Source organism: Pseudoliparis swirei, chromosome 4, assembly GCF_029220125.1.
Source record: "Pseudoliparis swirei isolate HS2019 ecotype Mariana Trench chromosome 4, NWPU_hadal_v1, whole genome shotgun sequence".
Lineage (NCBI taxonomy): Eukaryota > Metazoa > Chordata > Actinopteri > Perciformes > Liparidae > Pseudoliparis > Pseudoliparis swirei.
In genome coordinates this window covers 15791175-15812949 of record NC_079391.1, presented here as the reverse complement: position 1 = coordinate 15812949, position 21775 = coordinate 15791175, and the positions used below count along the sequence as shown (strand labels likewise).

The 21775-nt window shown below is 39.8% G+C and overlaps 1 protein-coding gene across 4 annotated transcripts in view; it reads left to right on the top strand.

Moving 5' to 3' along the window:
• Positions 1–21775, top strand: part of gpc5a (glypican 5a) — a 135613-nt gene that overhangs the window by 68366 nt on the left and 45472 nt on the right. For 3 of the 4 annotated variants that reach the window (XM_056412612.1, XM_056412610.1, XM_056412613.1), the window contains one exon: positions 3993–4155. In XM_056412612.1, the coding sequence (XP_056268587.1) occupies positions 3993–4155 (163 nt within the window). Of the gene's footprint in view, positions 1–3992; positions 4156–10906; positions 10957–21775 lie in introns of those variants that run through there. The other variant, XM_056412611.1, reaches the window with a different exon arrangement.

Genomic DNA, 21775 nt, shown 5'->3' with positions numbered 1-21775 from the left:
TTAATGCTCCAGTAGCATTTTCCAGATGGCAGGAGTGAAAATAGTGTGTGGGCTGGATGACTGGTGTCCTTGATGATGCTTTGGGCTTTCCTTATGCGGCGGGTAATGAAGATATCATGGATTTGTAGTAGGTCTGTGCCAGTAAATGTCTTGTGCTGCAGGTTCCAGTGCTGTGCAGTCAGACCGGACTGCGATGCAGTCTGTCAGAATATATACTGTCTATGGTGCAGCGCTGGGAGTTAAGCCACGTCTCTGTTACCATCCGCAATCTTTTGAGACGCCTCACAGTCTTTGTTGTGATTTCATGAAAAAGCTGCTCCTATAATGAAGAAGTTTGTGATGAGTACAGTGGTGAATATGAAATGTATTAACTATCTCAGGTGGCCAGAAATTGTTTCCAGGGTGGGTAGCTGAATAACCAAAGACAGGGAAGACACACAGTCATGCAAAACAAAAAATCAATGGGAGATGTTCAAATTGCTGTCGCAGCTCTGTGAGGCTCCGCCTGAGAAGTCACAGTAGTGCTTTGAGATACTAATATATTCACAAAGACCATGTTTACATACTGATGTTTAGCAGGTACAATGTTTACCATGATCATCATCGAAGTTCATTGTGTTAGCGTGGTAGCATTTGATAATTAGTGCTAAACCCAAAATACAGCTGAGGCTGAATGTTTCAGGTATTTATAAACTAAAATATTGGAAAAAAGGGACATTTTGACATGATGATGACGAAAGAGGAACGTCCCATGGTTTTCCACATTCAATAGGATTCATCAACAAGGCACAGTGGATAATTTCACTACATTTAATGACAATCCATCAAATAGTTGTTGACATATTTTGGGTTTAACCAAATTGATGTCAATCTTATTGGTGAAATTCCCCAAAATTGCCTCAAGATTGTTTGCAATCAAAAGAGGCAATTCCAAAAGAAACCTGTCAACAGTTTTTGACAGGCTTAATAAATCATGTTAGTTTGCAGTGGAGAAAGTTAAACCACATTCATCTGGGAACTGAATTATTTGAGTTATTTTGTTCATGATAAGTCATTTGTGGAAATACATTATATTGGAATACACTGTTTTGTGTGCAGTGAGTTTGAAGACAGAGACAGACAGACCAGAATAATCTAACAATCTTTGTTGTTGTCTGAGACTGGAGCCTGCACGCTCATCATTTTTTTATTCTCATTGTTATTAATGGCATATTTTCTCATAATTGTGTTTCCTGCCAGCGCAGGGGTTGCCATGGTTATTTGCTGGTGCATTTAATTAACATGTCAGACTTTCCACAATTGTTATGTGGATCACCCCCAGAATAATTTAGATTTCAAGAAGTTGAGAACCACACGCTTAAACTGTAAACAATAAATTAGCTATAACTGTAAATACCAGAACAGAAAAAGGAGCATGTATGCATGTATATAATACAGTGGGGTAAATCAGATATGTTTACAATAATAGCCTGTCAAATTAATTATTTCCGATTGCTAATTACAACTATTTGAGAAGTATGTGTGTCCCTGGTGTGTGTCACTCAATCGAGCTCATGAGATAATCTCTAAATATTCTGTGTTCTCTCTGACGGGCACGGCCATATAAATTACATTTCCATTAAATGTCAACATCGAGTTGAAACCAATATTTTGTGAACTGCAGAAGATGTGTTGTTCATCATTATCTCTTGTGGTGTGAGCTCTTAATTAGTGCAACATTTTCAAACGAAAATGGCCATGTAGGGGAACTCACTTTTCAGCAAATTCCTTCTGAGTGCACAGTATTGTTATCAGCGTGTGAGCACTTGTGTTTTTGAAAAGAGTAACTGGTATTTGGTGGTCATTAACTTCCACATGCTGCAGTAACAGCCAGAACCCTGCCCAACGGTGCCTTCCCAGTGCACTTTCTCATCTGGAGATGCAGTGAACAAAATCAGAGCCCCTGTCTCACAGCGAGTGTGAGACAAAGCCCCATGTCATTCACAGAAGAGAGGCCAATAACACAGTTCATTGTGTGTCAGAAAGAACAGCACAGCTGCTCAATACAATCAAACACTGAGCCGTTACTCCCTCAAGAGGAAAAGAATCAAGTGGCCCGCTGATTGACGGACTTATTTAAACACAACAAATGTTTCCCAAGCCTTTTGAACAAATGGGTTTGCTGTGTAATATCATTATAGAGGCTTAATTGATTAATTACTACTGTTTCATGAAATCACATCAACTGCCAGTGATCACACAAACCATCATAGCATTTTTCTATGTGGTGTTTTTTTTGTGGGTAATTATATTGTATTATGTCTAACAACAACAATACAGAACCACATTTTCGCAGCTGGTAACGATAATAATAATAATGTATTTTTATGTGTTAATGTAAATAACGCAGCAGGACGGTGTATGTTGGATCGACTCAACTTGTAATTCAGTACCCATATTCATGGTAATGGAGGAACATGTCCCTCAGTGCAATGCTCACTGATGCGTTTCTAAATCGTTTTGGGGCGTCAATGGAGGTCTAACCCATAGAGAGATAAGCTTGATCAGACTTAGGCTATGCAGACAATGCTCGTTAGCGGCATACATTCATTTTTTCTGTATTGTATTTTTTGGACAATAAGAAAAACAAATATTGTTTGTCTTCTCTTTTAGGTTTGGTTTCTATTCCTCTAAAGTGTGTGCATGTGTGAAAAACTATTTAGAGGACATTGCTGGGAACAGAAAAGATTCTACTGGTAAAGTCAATGAGTAAGAAAGAATTTCCGATTACAACTTTTCCTTATAAAGATAATATTCTAGTTATAAACTAAACAAAGCTGGAACTTGAGACTTGAAGGTCATGCGAGTGAAAGATTGAGAATATAATTTTATGGAAAAGAAAGTGGCACGTTTCCCTCCAACACCCATTCATACATGTCTACACAGGCTCATACAAACATATTAACCATCCACCTCGTCGCAAACTATAAATAAGTTAATCTTAGGGAGCATATTGTTTAACATGTGCAGTCTACTGTAACCATTGCAATATGTTGTTTCTTCTGTAAACAGGGCTCACAGCCTTTGAACCACACTGAGCCTCCTGGACGGCAAAGGGCAAAGTTTAAATTCAGTCAGATTTTCTACAGAAACATATTATTGCATGTAATGTATTGAAAGTGTGGTTAGACAGAGATGGAAAGAAAATCATGCCAATTACACACATGGAAGGAGTGCTTCAATTGAACAAACTCTCAATATTCTCCATCTTCTAACCTGTCACCATTGAGGAGTTGAGACTCAGACAGGCTAATTACCAAAGCAGATACATCCGAGCTCCGCCATGGCAGCAACACCGACACTTCTGATCCGCTGCACTGAACCGCAACAGAACTTAATTAGCATAGTCAATACCTTTCTGATCAACACAAAGCATTCCCTCTTGTTTCCAATAACGCAGCATGAATTTAAATGAGCCAATTAGCGTATGCCTTTCCCCTGGTATTAAGTTTGCAAAGTCTTTGATTGAGATTCTGCTGCACAGCCACAGCAGGAAGTGTAGCCGAGAAGGGTGAGAGTCAATCAACACATACTGTGGATCCATGTGTGTTTGCTTAATATTATTTTTATTTTTATGAACCAACAAATAAGGGAATTAAGTATATATTTATTTTTTATATTAAAAGCATGGGATGCAGAAATAAATCTGATCAAAAATCTCTCTAAAGTTATTCAGTAGATGTATTGTGTTTTAATTACTTAGGGGACTTATTGCTCATTAGCAGCATCATCAGTACATCTTTTGCATTTTCCCCCTTTTTTTCTCTTTATTTTCTGATGCATATTCTGCACTACCCTTTTCATGAGAGGACCTTGTTCCCTTTGTGAATATTGAATGTAATATTCATATACTACATATATAATGTTACTGCTTTAAACTAGTTTACTTTTGTTGGAAAATATGAATATGTTAACTAAAATGTGTCTGTTTCCGTGTCTCTTTTCACAACTAGCTGTTGCAAGGGAAATCCATTCCTAAACTGGGGTCGCTGGACCAGATTGAAACAGGAAGTGGAGACACAGAGGGACGTTACAGCGGCGACTGTGATGATGAAGATGGCTGTGGGGGTTCAGGTGGTGGCGAAGTAAAAAGGAAAGTCTCCAGAGTCTTCAAATGTAAGTCTTCTCTTTTTGTAATTGTATTGATCAATTAACAATGCGAATACATGTGAACGCATGCTGTTATATTTTTCCCTGAGGAAGAAAAGGAAAATAGCCAGACTATTACAATTGTTCGGGATGTATTCTAGTTAATATTGTAGGATTCGGTGCAATGGTTTACATCTTTATGTGTGATTGCATTGGATATTTAATGTACATCTTTCATCTTTGTATATAACTTGACATGGTTCCTGAAAAGAGGAAACAAACTAAACAAAACATAAAAAACACACTTACAATGATTTCTTTAAAGAATAAGGGACCATGAACTTTCACAAAGTGCACATATTATAACATGACAAGTCATACATGTGTATGTACTTATGCTTCTTAGTTTTGAACACATGCATTCAATTATCAAAAGAATAACAAAATTAAAGCTAGTTTATGATCAGTGAAGACATTCGAAGGTGCACTTACATACTATATTTTGATAAGACTTGCTTGAGTCTCCTTTTTACGACAGCCATAGTAATAGTCTTTAAAGATAACAGTTGCTATGGGGACATTATTGCGATCAAGGCCCATTACTTTAAAAAAATATTGCTCCTCAGAGGATCAATAACCCCGAATGAATCCCAGTGGCAGAGCTCTCCTCCTCATTGTGTTACCTGTGACACCTTCCTCTCAGAACATGGAATTCCTCTCGCCTCTACTCTCCATCAAACATGCTAACAACCTGATTCATCACCTTTCTCGTCTTGCCTTTGGCGACAACGAGGAAGAAGGGTGGAGAAGAGGGAGGAGGAAGGAGGGAGGGAGAGGAGGGGGCGGGGGGTGGGGGGGTGTGGCATCCAAACAAGCCGTTCTATCCCTGTAAATGTTTCCGTTACTGCTTGTCAGTCTGTCTCGAGGCTTTAGCAGCTCGGGCTCAGAGAAGCTGCTTAACAATCGCTCATCTGAGGCTGTGGGGAGGCACTGACATTTATCACCCATTACAGTAGAGCTGCCCTTTCCTTGTCACAGGCCAGATCAGCCTGTCTCCCATATTTATGACCCAGTGTCTGTCGTGACCTCTGTCGAGCATCTGTCCCGAGCTACCTGACCCTCACACAAATACCGAGGATTCCCCACCTGAACCAGACCTCTGGCCAGTCCCTGCAGGTGAACAGTTTTGTCGGCATTCGGTTAGAAAAAAAGGAGTTGATTGGTTTGTCGTGGCTGTTTGGTGTCGGTATTTTGTCTTTTATTGTTGTAGAATTAAAAGAATTAGTGTAGCTTGCAAGCCAAGGATACAGCAGCACTAAAACCACAATGTTTTATTGCTCAGTCTCACTGAAAAACGAGTCTTACACACTATAGTTGCTCCAAAGTATAGCAAATATTTAATCGAAGTGGTATGCATTCTATTTTATCAACAAGAACATAAATTATGCCCTCAAATCATGTCAAAGGACTGCACTTGGACTCCCTCATTGATTGGGCCCTTACCTTTAGAAACCAAATTAAATCATTCAACTTCATGTTTTGGCACAATTCAAATAGAAAATATAGTATATTCCAGGAAGCTTAATCCAAAACTGTAGCAGGCCTGCGGCCGCCACCCGTGGGTTTCCCCCCCCAGCACCAAGGATCCGCCAGACCGCAAGAGGGGTTGTTGAAAGACATATTTATTGGCACGCACACGACACCGAGCAGACCGCAAAACACGTGCCTCTGCTCACCCTCTCCCTCCACTCTCAAGTGGGAGCATTTATAAGGGTGGCCTCGGCTGCTGACTAATTGCCAATCACCAGCAGCCGAGGCCAAATCAGACACAGCTGCCACAAAAACATTGGATGAAGATCACAGAGAAGCAAGAAATCCCTTTTCTCCTGAATGATTTCCTATCATTAGAACTTGGAACCAATATAGACATGGACCACCTTCAGACATTAACTGGTATGTGACACTGGTTGATATTCCCATGTTAATCCGTCATTTGAACAAGCTGATGAGGCACGAATGAACACTTGCCAACTAGTGGGTCCTCTGTAGCAGCACAAAGATATGTTACAAAGTACACAATCGTCGAGTTCAGTCAACCAATTGTGTGGCATGGATTATTATGTAAATGTTGGATCTGTACAAAATGGATATTTGGTGTATGACCTCATCACGTCCCACAAGGACGCACTAAGCTCACAGCTGGAGGTAAGGAGTGATGAGTACTTTCTAAAAAGCTTCCATGTGTCGTTCTTGATTTCACAAGCAGATAGTAGAATATTGTCATAATGTGGAAGTCTTGTTACATTTGTTAGTATCTCTTTACTCGGCTGTCTGGCGTCTGCCCTTTAACAAGCTCATATTAGATAATACTCTCTTGAGAATGGCAACCAATCAAGAATGACAAATGAGAACTTGTGAGCATAACACTGATGGCTGACTTCAGGTCTTTACAATTATAATACACAATTTAAATATAACACATGGCTCATAGTGCAGGAAAAGGGTTTGCTGTATGCATCCGGGAGGTGATGTGATCATCACATTTCTTTAGATCAGGCACACTAGTGCAGAGTTGTCCCCAAATGCTTTGCAAATCAACATATGTACATTGTTCTCCATGAATGGAGAATGGAATTCATTTGGTTATATTTGTTTCTTGAAACATAATTGATAGTTCTGAAATGATCCTGTGTCTTACTGCAGCACCAGAGTTGATAAATTGGCGACCGTGAGCTCAATCAAAATGCAGATAAAGTTGTTTGTTTTTATTTCCGTCTGTGCGCAAAACTTCAAAACAGAAAGCTGTAGAGACAGATCCAATATTAAATCCATTAACAGAAGCACAAAACCAATGCAACCACAGAGAGAAAAAAAGTTGCTCTAAAATAAACAATGTGCATATAACATATCCAAGCACATGATAAATGCATAACTTTAAATAGCACAACTGTTATTCACAAGTCAAAAGTGCATGAAATCAGAGCGCAATGGTTTGTGTTCAGATTGTTTTTCTCAGTGTTTATGAAGTCTACAAGTCTAAGTTTTCAAATCATCAACTTCATATAATTTACAAGCCTACGTGATACATTTCAGTCTGAGTCAGTTGAAGTGAATTTAATACAATGATATTGCCATCTCAGTGCCAGATACTGAAACACCAAAATCATTTCATCTGATTTTCTTCAACACAATTATCCATAATCCCCCTCCTTTGTGTCTTTGATGTTTATCAGCAGAACATGCTGACGATAGATGAGCGTGATAAGGTAATATAATAGGATGAGCTGAATACTGACAATACAACCCTGATTTAAGGGATTATCCTCACTAAGCAGAATTACTGTTGTGTGATAATGCTATGTACGTGACAAAAGCATAAATGTGAGCAGTTCATCCTTCAGAATTATTTTGTGACTGCTGCAGGGTTGTGCTTTGTGCATTGCAGAGCTACCTGACTGAGTCACTGACTTAGAAAAAAGACAATTCGGCTGATTGCTTATTTTTCCTTCTGTAAACACAGATAATTATTAAAATAATGCAGAAAAAGCAGAGGGATGCACTCACACAGCTTGCCAGGTAACACCGACTGAAGAGAACTGAAGGTGAAGGGTTATTTGGGAGTTTTTCCTGATCCGATGTGAGGTTTTGGGACAGGGATGTCTATATGTACAGATTGTAAAGCACTCCGAGAAAAATTTGTAATTTGTGAAATTGGGCTATACAAATAAACTGAATTGAATTGAACTCTGGAAATCAAAGCATACAAGAGATAGATCATGTATCTAGAATCTTCCATACAATTTCCTCCCACATCAGGCTCTGTTTTTGCAGTTATTACAGACCTGCCAATGGTTCAACAAACGCACACATCCATCCTTAATGAAATGAAATGAACATTTAACACTAATTAAAACTAGCACCTCAATGTCAAAACTATTGTAATATCACAGTGTTGTGTACTGCAACCTATTAATGTGCATGTAAAGCATCATGACCAGGATCATAATTACCAATTATAAAAGACATAATTGGAATACTCATTAAAAAACCAGAATGTATCCCATGTCTGTGGAGCTGTATTGGTCCAGACCGTGTCTGTGTTGGATTTGGGCATCTATAAAAAGGTTAAACACCCTTTTCAATACTTATTGCACACATTTAAATCTCAGTGTAATTAGACATCTTCACACTCCCAAATAACAGAAAATAAACTTTAACTTTGATAACCAGAACTTTTACCATTTTAGTAAACAAGGTGAAGCCGAAGAGTCTCAAGTGTTTGGGATGAGACAATTATCAGCTGTAGCCCTCCCTTGTGACTGAGCCTGATTAGGTAATTATACACCTGGTTTAATCACATAAAAAACTTGCCTAGCTCAGATATGAATATCATAAATAAGGTTTGCCATTATAGTCTTGGTGGCTATTAATCACCACACAGTTGGGAAGTAATACCAAACAAGTCTACAGCCATGCCCTGCATTACACTATATATGCCAGCATGCTATCATGCTCTCTGTTAAAATTCTCTCATATAAAGCAGGTATACTATTCGCCATGTTCACATCACCATCATTCAGCTTGTTGGCATGTTAACATGTTAACTATTCATCACTAAACACAAACTACAACTGAGGCTGATGGGAATGTCTTTTTGCAAGCATTTGCTCATCAGCCAAAGAATTAGACGGACATTTGAATCTGCTGGTGGTGCGAGAGGAAAGGTCAAAGGATCCTCAAAGTTATTCATATTTATCCTTAATGTACCAAAGTAAATTACATTTAATAAAGTAGCTGTTATGATATTTTCCTTAAAACCTAAATTGTGAAGCTGCTGCTGGCACGAGTGGGAAAGTCCGGGATTCACCATAGATATCTGGAATTATCGCTTGGGAACCACAACATCTGGACTGCATTTTGTGCCTGGCCAACTGACATTGGCATCACTACAGCAGTGCAGCTAGCATGGCCAACAAGCAACACACACTCATACAGTTCCTGACTACATTCGAGTAGAAACATAGAGGTTGTACTCAACTTCTCTCTTTTCAATACTAAATCTTGGATTTCCATGACTTGTCAACGACGCCTTCAGTGGAGAACAACTAAGAGGTGTTCTTTCTTGCGCCAACCCCGACAGGCCTCTTATACTCTTATGTGGCCTGGCACGGTTCAGCTGCAGACACTGTGACTGCTTCTTGCAGCGTGAGCGTTGTTCTGCAATAAGACATCTGTCAGACACACAGGCAGCATTGGAGACACCAATCGATTTCTAGAAAGTAAGCACAATGAGGGGAAGGTGAGAGGCTGCTTTACCATGACTCTTATTAATTAATAGTGTGTCAGGAGGAGAGTATTTTATGTTATTTGAGCTTCTACCTCACAGGCTGGTCGGTGGTAAATTACTGAATGTTGCCTGTAGAACTCCTCCACTGTCTAATGGTAAGAGATTTTTTCCATGACAATATTCAACGGGGGTGTCTGCATGTATTTAGTAAAAGCGCTTCTTAATCTCTGAAGACGAAGCTGTCACTGACGACTGCAAGTTGAATGGATGAACCCAAGCTGTCTGGATCAGATTGTGGCGGAAGAAATATTCCGATCGTTTACGTAAATAAAAATATCAGTTTCGGCGCTGTGAAAACACACCATAAAATGTATAATTCCTGCAACGTAAATATTAACTAAAAGTATAGTTTTCAAAATGCACTTAAAAGAATCAACTGTATAAGTACTCATAGTGCAGAAAAAGGCCCCCTCCCCTATATATGTTGTGATTAATTGCTTTACATACCGTTTGAGTAGTTTGATCAATACAAATACATCATATTTTATAGATTCATCTTATGTTTTGTTTGTAAAGATACAAGTGACTTGCAATACAACAACAACGTAGAACATTTGTAATGGAGTAGAAGTGTTAAGGATGAAAAGGGAATACAGGTACGTTCAGTAATACATCAGATGTGTACTCGGGTTCAGGACTTGAGTACATTTAATTAGTTACTTTTCAGCACTGGGATTAAAGTTGAACGGTATATTAGTTTATATTATTATATTATTTAATAGGGAATTATGTTTTTAAGCAAATTGTAAGCCCTGAAAAATATCCATCAGTCATTTAGGTTTTGTTGAAACTGTTAAAGAGGTTGGCTTTATGGTAGAAAGATGTTTCTATTATTTTGTTCACTCCATGTATATTAATGAGGGAAGGCTAGATAACAGAACAACTTTGTTGTTTGATGCAATACAGTTCAACAGCCCCACAAACTACATCCTCCAAAGATGTTCTTATTGTCATGTTGACTTCATCCATACTGCTCAGCTGTAGATTGAATGAACAACCATGAAGCCAAAGACTGAGTGCAGCACTCTTGGACCCCTGGAGCGCCTTGCAGCACACAAGGTCAACAACGCACTAAGAGGCGTCATCAGAAACTCAAAGGACTTGTGAACAAAACCACTAAAAGCTGCTCGATCTCAGAAGTGCCTGACGTTTGCGACTCCATACCAACCCAATGCCTCATCCCTACTGCTATTCATAGGTTTTAAACCTTTCACAGATTACCATGAAGCGTGGATAAAGGTTCATGGGGGGGGCTACGATCAGTCACCAAAACCCAAGGTAGAAGCAACACCTCCGTACACACAGTATGTCCTGCTGTTGGTCACAAACTCAGCTGGAAAAACTTGAACTAAAGCTGTTGATATCAAGAAACAGGAAATCCTTACACTGTACGATGGATTCGAGCTAAAGCCCATCACCCTTCTTCTGCAGCTGGAGGCAGCGGAGGTGAGCGTCAAGGACACTGAATGAAACACGAAGCATGTGTGAGTACATTAGTAAAATGGCTCCTGTCATCGGCAGACAGATGAGGTGGCTGCCAGAGATTGCCAGAAAAAGACACCATCTGCCATTAGCAGGGTGCTGAGTTTACGGAACAAAGGATTTAATAACCAGAATTAATTAATTCAGCATTTTCTACGAATATTTCAATTACGTTTTCACTTGAGTAAAGATAAAAAGTGATTTATTTCCAATTAGTAATTGCCAATTTATTATGGTGATAATGATATTCAATACGTTGACCTTTGAAGCATTTAAAAAAAAAAATGTACTTTTGACAACAAAGTCTAACTTTGTTTTTTAACTTTAATAAACCACAGTAAATGTCTACCTCATTGTCCTAATATACTAGCGTGGGTCTTTTTTTGTAAAGAATGAAGAGAGACCCAAGTTGGAACAACTATAGTGTATTTTCTTTCATTCAACCCTGCACAGTGGTGGATTGAAAATGTTTAGGAATCAAAACTATATTTCTTTTTTATATCACACTCAAACATTTTGGATTCTCAAAGCAGAAATAAAACCTTTATATCCAAAAGATTTATCTTGAGCTGAAAAACCTGAGTGAAGGTCGATTCAGGAGTTATCGGCCAAACGTACGCACTATTTCTCATAACACCACAGGCTGTTCCTTGTAACTTTTTTCTGTTTAACTAGTGGTGGAGAAGTCGTTAGCTTGGAGACTCTGCAGTCTCTGAGGGAGGCAGTGCAGGTGGGCACTCTGAAGAAAAAAAGGAAATATCTTAACACAGACTGTATGATTGCAGCCCTACAGCCTTCAACCCCTCACAACTATATATGTGGACATATATAATCTAATATACTCTTAAATTGGCAGCATTACCAGAAAAGACAAAGACATTGTCAATTCCATTTATGGCGTAATCTGTTCCTCAAGGCTATGAACGGGCTTGAGTATGAGACAGGTTTATGTTTCCGATGAAATTTTAGCCCTATGTTTGTATTGATGTGTTGCTATGTTATGGTTGCTTTCTAAAATGAATTTAGATTACCTTGGCAGGCTCTCATTACTAATTTACCGTAAACAACAAATTAACCCCACTGCCATCCACAGATTATTTGTATCTTCACTGTGGGATTAGTTTATGTAATCAGTCTCCTGTGACTCATCATGCATGCCTTCCCGTTTGCTGTGGGCGTATCTAACTCATATGGATAATCGTGCACCTTCCTCAAACTCAGCTTGCTTTCAACTATTGGAACTTATAGATGTTTGTGACTCATCGTAGTCATTTTTAATCTCTAAAACTAGGGAGGTAATGTGACCATTACTGTCGGTGAAGCTGTGCGCTCCGATATGGTTTAACATTTTAAATATCTGAGTTGTTACTTATCATGGATATCTCCAACACTAATACCACATTAAAATACCGAAGGCACTGCCCACACCTCAATATTTTCATTTTAAAACGCATATCTGTTGCTACTGTGGCATCACAAGAGGACAGGTGGACGGGCGATACATTCCCACTCCACGCCATGCCACAAAATGACCGGCATTGCGGACACTACATCTCCCAGACTGCCTCATGCCAGGTCCGCGGTTTTCCCGCGGAATTGGGCTACTTTTGAAGTGTTGCCGCGGGTTGAATTTTTTGTCCGCTGGTTCGGGTAGACCTATTTTGCATGCAAATTACATGAATATCTTTAAATAAAAATCCATATTTAAAATGAAATAATTTATTTATACCCAAATCCTACCAAACGGACTCCAAATCAGCACGTACACGCCGACACATCCGCGCACACAGTTGAGCACACTCCCCCCCCCCCCCCCCCCCGTCGACAACGCTCACAGTGGGTCACTTTCCTATCTCAGGGGGGCATCATGAAGGAGTTATGGGCATATTTTGATTTCTGATATTGGGCTGGTTTTTGGGCTGGTTTTATTGGCCATTGGGCTGGTTTTGTCACACAGACCTGGCAACACTGCTGGGCAGCTTCATAAGGGACAGAGGGGAGCACACGTGGAGAGGAGGAGCTGGACAAGCAATATGGAAAAGGATATCCATAAGGAGGAAAGGAGAACAGTGGACTATGAAGAGGAGGACCCCGTAACCTGGAATTTGCTTTGTTAAGTTTTTTGTTGAAGTAACTACTTACTCCTCTGGGGCGCTAAATGATGATTGATGTATTTTTAAAAAATGTTGGTTTAAATGAATCGCCTGAGTTGCTTGTGGCAGGAAACAATAAACCTTCCCTTTTCATTTCAAACTTCCGATTGTGTCTGTTTCCAGCTCCCTTGCACTGCCCCACCCTAGCCGGCCCTATAGGGACAGGCCGTGACACGACACTACGTTTACACTGATCAACGGAGAACAGATCATTTTTTAAAACTGAGTTACCTCGTAGTGTGGACAGCGGAATCTGAGAAGTTTGGAATCGATGACATAAAAACTCGTGTTGGCTGCTTGATTGGGTCTTAGCAGTTGTGCTCTGTCCTTCGCATTTTGTCCCGTCCCTCTCACGTGACCCTTTTCCAGAAGAAAACAAACAACAATAGCCTTGATAGTCTACCAGTGGTTAGTCCAATATAGATAACTTATTACAGGTAGCAGATGTTGTGCAGTTAATATGAAATGTTTAATTTTATATGATAATTATATTACTGTGTCCGTCAACGTGATCAGCCCTAGGGAGCGGATGTCTGAAGTCATGGTTTGTGGCTTTGAGGAGGGTGATGGAGAAAAAACGGATAACTTTCCTTTTTCTTGTTAATGGTTATTTTGTTCTGCACAACTATTATTACGTCCACGTAGAAACTGTAAACAAACTAAAGCATAAATGCTCTCCAGAAAGACCGAGACTTCAGCCGCCGGCAGAGCTACAATTATGAAAACAGACGACGAAACAACGAAACCAAGGAAACAAGCGTATTTTCCACATTTATCGAGCCTGAAACTAGTAAACTTTGTGTTAATTTTGAAGTGAATGTGTGTGTGGGAGAGAGAGAGAGAGACCTGCAGCGTTGTAAGTTTGAAAAATAAACTTTACTAAAACCTTTCACAAAATGTGTGTTTGAGTATACAGAGGAACATTTTTAGAGATCTTACGTAACAAGCACTACTTTTCATTATTTAAGTCTACTATAATCTTTGTCGTATTTTCTGTCACTGAGCAATCTTCTTCCTGTTTACACTGGAACCCGCATGCCCAATGTTTGTGAATAGTCATGTGATATGCGTTTTCAGGCTTGTTGGTATAGATGGAAATCATTTCGCAAACAATGATCAAACACCCATGTGGGTGGAGATTACTTTAGTTTTAAAACCCTGGTTTTAAACCAAAACGTAATAGTGTGGATGTAGCCTAAGGCCTGAACAGTTGGGTCGAGATTTACACAACAGAAAAATAACAAAAAAAATGTATCTTGATACGGTGACTAATCAACCAGCAATAGCAAACATTGTAAATCACACACAGGCTGTGGGACCAAATTACCTTGTACTTTCCAAATGCTTTTCTGTTTGTTGTATGTCCTTGTTCAAGTACACAGAAAAAAGCATGCAGATTAAAATGTGCTGTGTATTAACATATGGTCACAGCTCAGATTGGATCAGATAAAAAAATACACTACATCTAGTGTATGGGCCTTGAACCTCATTGCCTACTCTAACTCAAGCGATGCTTGGATGAAAATGAAATGCAATTGCTTTCTGATTTGCCACAGTAAACATAATGACATTTTTATTGTAAGATAATAGAAACCTTGCATTTTGTTTATCATTTCCCTTCCAGGTGTTTGTGTTTATTTTTTTTGCAAATATTTGTTAACCACAGTAAGATGCCATTATCTACACAGACATGTTTTCTGTTTTACAATCATTTTCTCATACCTTGCATGATTTAATGGCTGGCTTAATGAGCTGCGGCTTGCATGTGGAAGGACATCTCATCGTGTTAATGAACCATGAAAAGGGCAAGCACACATTAAGTGAAATGTTTAAATCATCAGCTCGGTGTCAGACACACTGCCCATCTACCAAATGTCTGCTCTATCAGTGAGTGAGGATGCTATACGTTTCATTCAGACAACTTATTCGCCCAGCGACCAACCAAAGCTGACCCTCTTCCTACTGCCCGTCTCCTCCTTGTCTCTCTGGCTCTTACTCGCTGTCTGAATGATACCAAATAGATGCTTACAAGGCCATTATATTGTCTTGCTACAATTTCTCTGTTGCAAGCTGCTGATTATCGTAATAAAAAATCCAATTAAATCTTATTTATGAGACCACGTCAGTATGAGCTTTACCATTCCATATTTAGATGTTTCATTCGGTAAGTTCTAAGTTTCTCACTCGGTTTTCAAGCGTATAAGAGTCGACAGACATGACAGCAGCTGAGTGATGCTGTACTTATTGGGATACTGACATGTTGATGTTTAGCAGGTTTATTGTTTACCATGTTCACCATATTCCCTCACCATTTTCAATTAGTTTTTCACCCAAAGTGCAGCAGATATTGGTCATCAACGATAATCGTTTGACCTTATGGTGCCGCGTGATTAAAAGTCAGGGGATCACCAATAAATCATCCCTGGGCGAACGTGTTTACCAAATTAGATGACAATCAAGTATGTGTCGAGACATTTCACAAAAAGATTTCCACCCCCAGGTGGTGATAGAGGAAACAATTAAGTCAGTAAGATTCATCATCTGGGAACCATGAATTTCTGTATGAAATGTGATAGCAATTCAATAGTTAAAGATGGCTCGATATTTCAGATATACAAGTCAGTCTGGGGAGTTCTGAATGCAAAGTTGTTGCTAAAAATTAGCTGTCCATAATTCAGCAAATCATCACCCATGGGAACGTACGGGGGTGCAACAAGAGGATATTGCACTGTTATTGGTTGATGTTGTCTAGGAAATGGCTCCCAAAAGGCCGGAGATTCTGGAGGAAGAAATCATCACCGTTGTTCACATTCTGGGGCGGTTTACTGTTGAAGGGAGAGCTCTGAGATAATTTTGTATTTGTAATCTTTGAACAACAGCAACACTGAGTGAACTGTCTGTGTGTGTGTCTGTTAGCACGTTAGCAGAGCTTTGAGAGTTGTCTGGCTCAGCTAGTGGTGAAATATAAGTAGACTTTGCATGACCTACATCACTTGTCAGCATGGTGACATATGACAGGCAGGTTGTGTCTCATTCATCCTTGTGTCCTCTGACATTTTTTTTGTCAGCCTTCCTCCTCAGACCTGCAAGGTCATCCTTAGATGTGCATCAGCAGCCCTCGGACCCACACACTGCTCTCCCATCATCCCTTCTCTCTTCCTGTCTGCCCTGTCAGGCAGAAAAACCCATCTACGCTCTTTCTGCTGCAAATGCCCTCAGCTCACTCTCTCAACAGTACGCACACCCACAACCACAGTTATAAGCATGCATGGACACACACTCTCACATACACAATCGCTGACAGAAACACGTCAGGTGAACTGGTGAAAATCTGAGTCGCCCAACAGGAACAAGGTTTTTGAATCTACTCAGGCTGATGTTCTGTGCTGACCTTCAGTGATAATGGATGAGAAATAATGGTACAGGCTGATATCCAGGCAGGAAACATGCCTTCAGCAGCTTGGTGTTTGTCATGGTCACGACTGAAGAGGATTGGTTACACTTTGAGGTTAAAGTGTGTTGGTGAACTATAGTGGAGAATCAGTTGCCTTTTTTAACTTTGTTTTTTAATGCACTCTTGACAGGCTTCAAAAATATGCATAGAGAATCCTTCAGTTTAAATAATATGCTTTTGATTGACATGTTCCAGGTCTGCACCAGTGCATTTAGATAAGAAACAGCTTTTCGAGCCATTCAGGATGCTTGACAAAACTCTCAATTTATAGTTTCAAACATGCTCCAAGGTTATCTCTGCTTTGAGTAATATTGTAGTTTTGAGTAATAGTATAGTAGTGTAGTAATAGTGTAATAGTGTAAACATGTTGGTCAAACCTTTCAGGTATTAGTAAGCTTTTTTCTTCATTTAAACTAACAGCCTATTTGCTGTGTGTATATATATATATATACATACATACATATAGTGTGTGTATATCTCTATTTACAGTATATATGCCTATACTGTAAATGTATATCTGTATATATATATATATATATTAGGGCTGTCAATCGATTAAAAAAAATTAACTAAATCGCACATTTTGAAACTCATTAATCGCGATTAAAAGTTTTTTTTCTTCTTCTTTTTAAAGACAAAACTTTCAAGTTTCAAGTTTCAAGTTTTTTTATTGTCACATCCCCTTTTATATAAGTATAATCGGTTTGTGAAATTCTTATGTGCAAAACACCCGACAGCAGTAGCAGACTAAAAAAAGAATAAGAATGAGAATAAACTATACGATATCCACAAAAAAAAGAAGAAAGTATTAACAATATATATATATAAAACAATGTAATAGAATATACATCATGACAATATATATATATAAAAAATGTAATAAAATATACACTTTTTTGAGACAATATATATATATATATGTATATACATACAATATATATATACAATATATATATATAAAACAATGTAATAAAATATACACCATGGCCATAGATATTCACAGAATATGTTCTGGTGTGTAGTGTTAATGAGGGTCTCAGTCCTTGTTCAGCAGCCTGATGGCCTGACTGAAGAAGCTGTCCCTCAGTCTGTTTGTGCGGCACTTGATACTGCGGTATCGCCTGCCTGACGGTAGAAGGGTGAACAGTTTGTGGCCGGGGTGGTTATTGTCTTTCATCATCCGTTTGGCCCTGGCCACGCACCGCTTGGTGTATATGTCCAGGATGGAGGAAGCTCACCTCCAACGATGTACTGTGCCGACCGCACCACCCTCTGTAGTGCCCTACGCTCCAGGGCGGTGCAGTTCCCGTACCAGACGGTGATGCAACCTGTCAGAACACTCTCGATGGTACTGGTGTAGAATGTTCTGAGGATGCGGGGGCCATGTTGAATTTCCTCAGGCGCCCAAGGACAAACAGGCGTTGTTGGGCCCTTTTCACCACGTGAGTGGTGTGCGTGGTCCATGTGAGGTCCTCGGCGATGTGCCGCCGAGGAACTTGAAGCTGCTGACCTCTCTACTGCAACTCCGTCTATGGAGATGGGGGTGTGCTCTCCTCTCCGCTTCCTGTAGTCCACGATCAGCTCCTTGGTCTTCTTGACGTTGAGGACGAGGCTGTTCTCCTGGCACCACTGTACCAGTGATCCAACCTCCTCCTGTAGGCTGTCTCGTCGTTGCCGGGTGATCAGCCCCAACACTGTTGTGTCGTCAGCAAACTTGATGATGACGTTGGAGCTGTGCATGGCCGTGCAGTCGTGGGTGTACAGGGAGTAGAGGAGAGGGCTCAACACACATCCCTGAGCTGTGTTTTCAAAGAGGCTCCTACATATAAAGTGCCAGCGAGGTATTTAATATTGTGGATGATAAATTGTTTCTTCAGTGAAACATCCAGATTAGTAAAAAAAAAGAAGTGTATTAAGACCCCATTGGTCCTGTCATCTTTAACACTGAACAGCAGAACCAGTGGCCTTGGGAACTGACTGACATTCAATATGTCACGTTAACCCTCTGGAGGCTGGGGGCATGGTCTCCATTTTACAAAAACATGTAAATTCACCTTTTAAAGGCGTTTTAATGTGACACATACCCACATGTTATACATCAAACATTCCAGAACAATCTCAGCTCTCTATATATTGAGGCACATTGTCCTCGTGCTGTGTTCTCTGTCTTCTCTGACTGACAGGTTGCTAATGAGCCTCACCTGTGAGGTGGGAGGTCCTTTGTGATTTCATTGGTTGTTTTTTCACAAAATGTTGACAGACAAACGGATTGACAAATCACGTTGAAGGTTTCGTGTGACGAGTTCTCTCCGCGCCGAGTCACCCGACACGTCGCCCCTCCGCTGTCAGCGTTAACGCGTTAATCTATGCGATTAATTTGGCCGCGTTAACGCACTAAAATATTTTAACGCAATTAACGCAACTTTTTTATTTTTTAAAACCGCGGCAGTACGGTTTGACACTGTTTCCGTTTTTAAAACAATTATTTCTCCGCGAAAATTAGGAGCAGAAATCAGTTTAACTCGTGGATGAATCAGTCGGGTTTCCTCCTGCTCCTCCTTCCTCCCGTCTCCCCCTCTGAGACACAGAGGAACGGAGGGTGACGTGTCGGGGGACGCGGAGAGAACTCGTCACACGAAACCTTCAACGTGATTTGTCAATCCGTTTGTCTGTCAACATTTCGGGGAAAAAACAACCAATGAACACTCAGTAAATCACAAAGGACCTCCCACCTCACAGGTTAGGCTCATTTAGCAGCCTGTCAGTCAGAGAACCAGAGAACACGGCGTGAGGACAATGAGCCTTATTTCAGAGCTGAGATTGTTCTGGAATGTTTGATGTATAACACGTGGGGGTGTGTCACATGCAAAAGACTTTAAACGGTGAATTTAATTTATTTTGTAAAATGTATAAAATGAGCCCAGCCTCCAGAGGGTTAACGTGACATATTTGAATGTCAGTCAGTTACCAAGGCCACTGGTTCTGCTGCTGTTCAGTGGTAAAGATGACAGGACCAATGGGGTCTCAATATACTTTTTTTTACTAATCTGATGTTTCACTGAAGAAACAATTTATCATCCACGATATTAAATACCTCGCTGGCACTGTATATGTAGGAGCCTCTTTGAAAACACAGCTCTGTGTGAAGTTTTGTCTTTAAAAAGAAGGAAACAACTTTCAAGCGCGATTAATCGCAATTAATCGCGATTAATCGCGATTAATTAATCGCAATTTCAAAATGTGCGATTAATTAGTTAATTTTTTTAAATCGATTGACAGCCCTAATATATATATATAGGTATATGTTAATATGAATAATTTAAATTACAATATTAGTATTGTGTGGTTAAAAAAATAATATGAACTAATTTTCTTTGCACCTTGTTGTATACCTAATGGTTCATTTGTTTAAAAAAAGAACATTAAATAAGTACAAATTAATTACCAAAGTATTGTACATTTTGTACTACTTTGTCAGTTGCAAGTGCCTTCATAATTTCAAGTGGTAATTGTAAAACCATAATGATATTTCTGGCCTTAATTATACACATATGTATATATGCAGCCCTCCCATTTATCTCAAAGCTGCTCTGAACTCTGGGGCCGGTATTTCAAAATGATCCACCAGGATTAATCCTCCTGGATTGGATTAAATCCTGATCAGATCCCAAAAACGGGTATTTCAAAGCAAATCTGATCCTGAAGATTCAGATTCGGATTTGGTAATCCAATCCTGCCTTTTATCCGGATTAAACACTGCTGTTGAGTATTTCAAAACTTTGGTGGGAAATCTGGATCAGTTTGATCCTAAAAATCAGGATTATCCTGATCCCACCTCAGAGGTGGATTTGAGGGAGATTACATGAAAAGGTTGGACCAGCCGAAGTGTAACTGCTCCCAAAGTTCATTGTTTGAGACAGATATAGCTAGACTGCTGTTTGATCAATGTTTATTTTCTTTGCACGTTCCTTTCTTTTTCAGAAAACGCAGTGAAAAATTGAAGTAAAAATAATAATACAACGTATTCGTTGAAAATCAGTCAAATGTATTAATTAACATGCATTCAGCACACACACTTAATGTTCATAGCCAAAGCTTAAACGGTTATGGCATTTGGAGCAGCTCTGTGTTAACTGTCTGTCTTCTCTTTCCACAAACATCTATAAAGAAAACGCATATTAAGGTTTTATCTCTTTTGTTGATAACTGTTTCCTAAAAATGCAACTTAATTGAGTTTATTTTGTATAGCCCATTATCACAAATTACACATTTGCCTCAGAGGGCTTTACAAACTGCACACATAGACATCCCTGTCCGAGGACCTCACATCGGAGATATGTACAACACATTTTAAAATCTACACCCAATGCATTGCGAGTAAATGCATTAAAATGTGGATCGCGACATACAGACGCTAGCCTCTTTACTAGCGTGTTAGCTCCTTAACACAGAAGTCAATGGAGCAGCGTTAGCTCGCGTTAGCGCGAACTCGGCTTTATTTGACTTCGCCGAGCTATTCTTTCAGGGCTCTCAAGTCTCAATGCGTGAGACTTGACAGCCCTGCCTTATTCTTGCTTGAAGTATCCTTTTCAAACAGGGTAGACTGTGGCCACAAAGGGATGCTCCTGGACAGCAGCTCAGAATGGTGAAGCATGTTAATGAGGCTCAGTTGGCATCAAGGGGCCTAAACTGTGCCAAGAAAAACTCCTCACAGAATTACACCTCCATCACTAGTTTGGTTCTTTGACACAGACAAGATCTATCCTAAGACTATTTACAACATGTTGCAACAGGAGTCAAGGGTTTTGAACATGGCGAAGAATTTCCACTCTTCAACCATTTTGGTTCGGTGAACAAATGCCCTCAGCAACTTCATTTCCATCTTATTAGCTAACAGAAGTGGAACTCTGTGAGGTCCTTTTGGTGGTGCATCCCACACATTTTCAATGCGGCACTCAAAAAATGTCCTGCACTTCGCCCACCTCTATTCATGTATTTGTGGCCTTTCCTGTTTGCTTGAACACCACTTGCCAATTGCCTGTGACCACTCTCCCTGACGAGATATTTTTTTTGCTCCCACTGGATCTGGCTCCAGGATGTCCGTCCTATTCTTCCGATTAATCAAACTGTACTGACCTCTTGATTCTGACTTCGTTCAGTTCCACTTTATAATAAGTGCACGCTATGAAGCATTAGTTAACTATGAGTAAA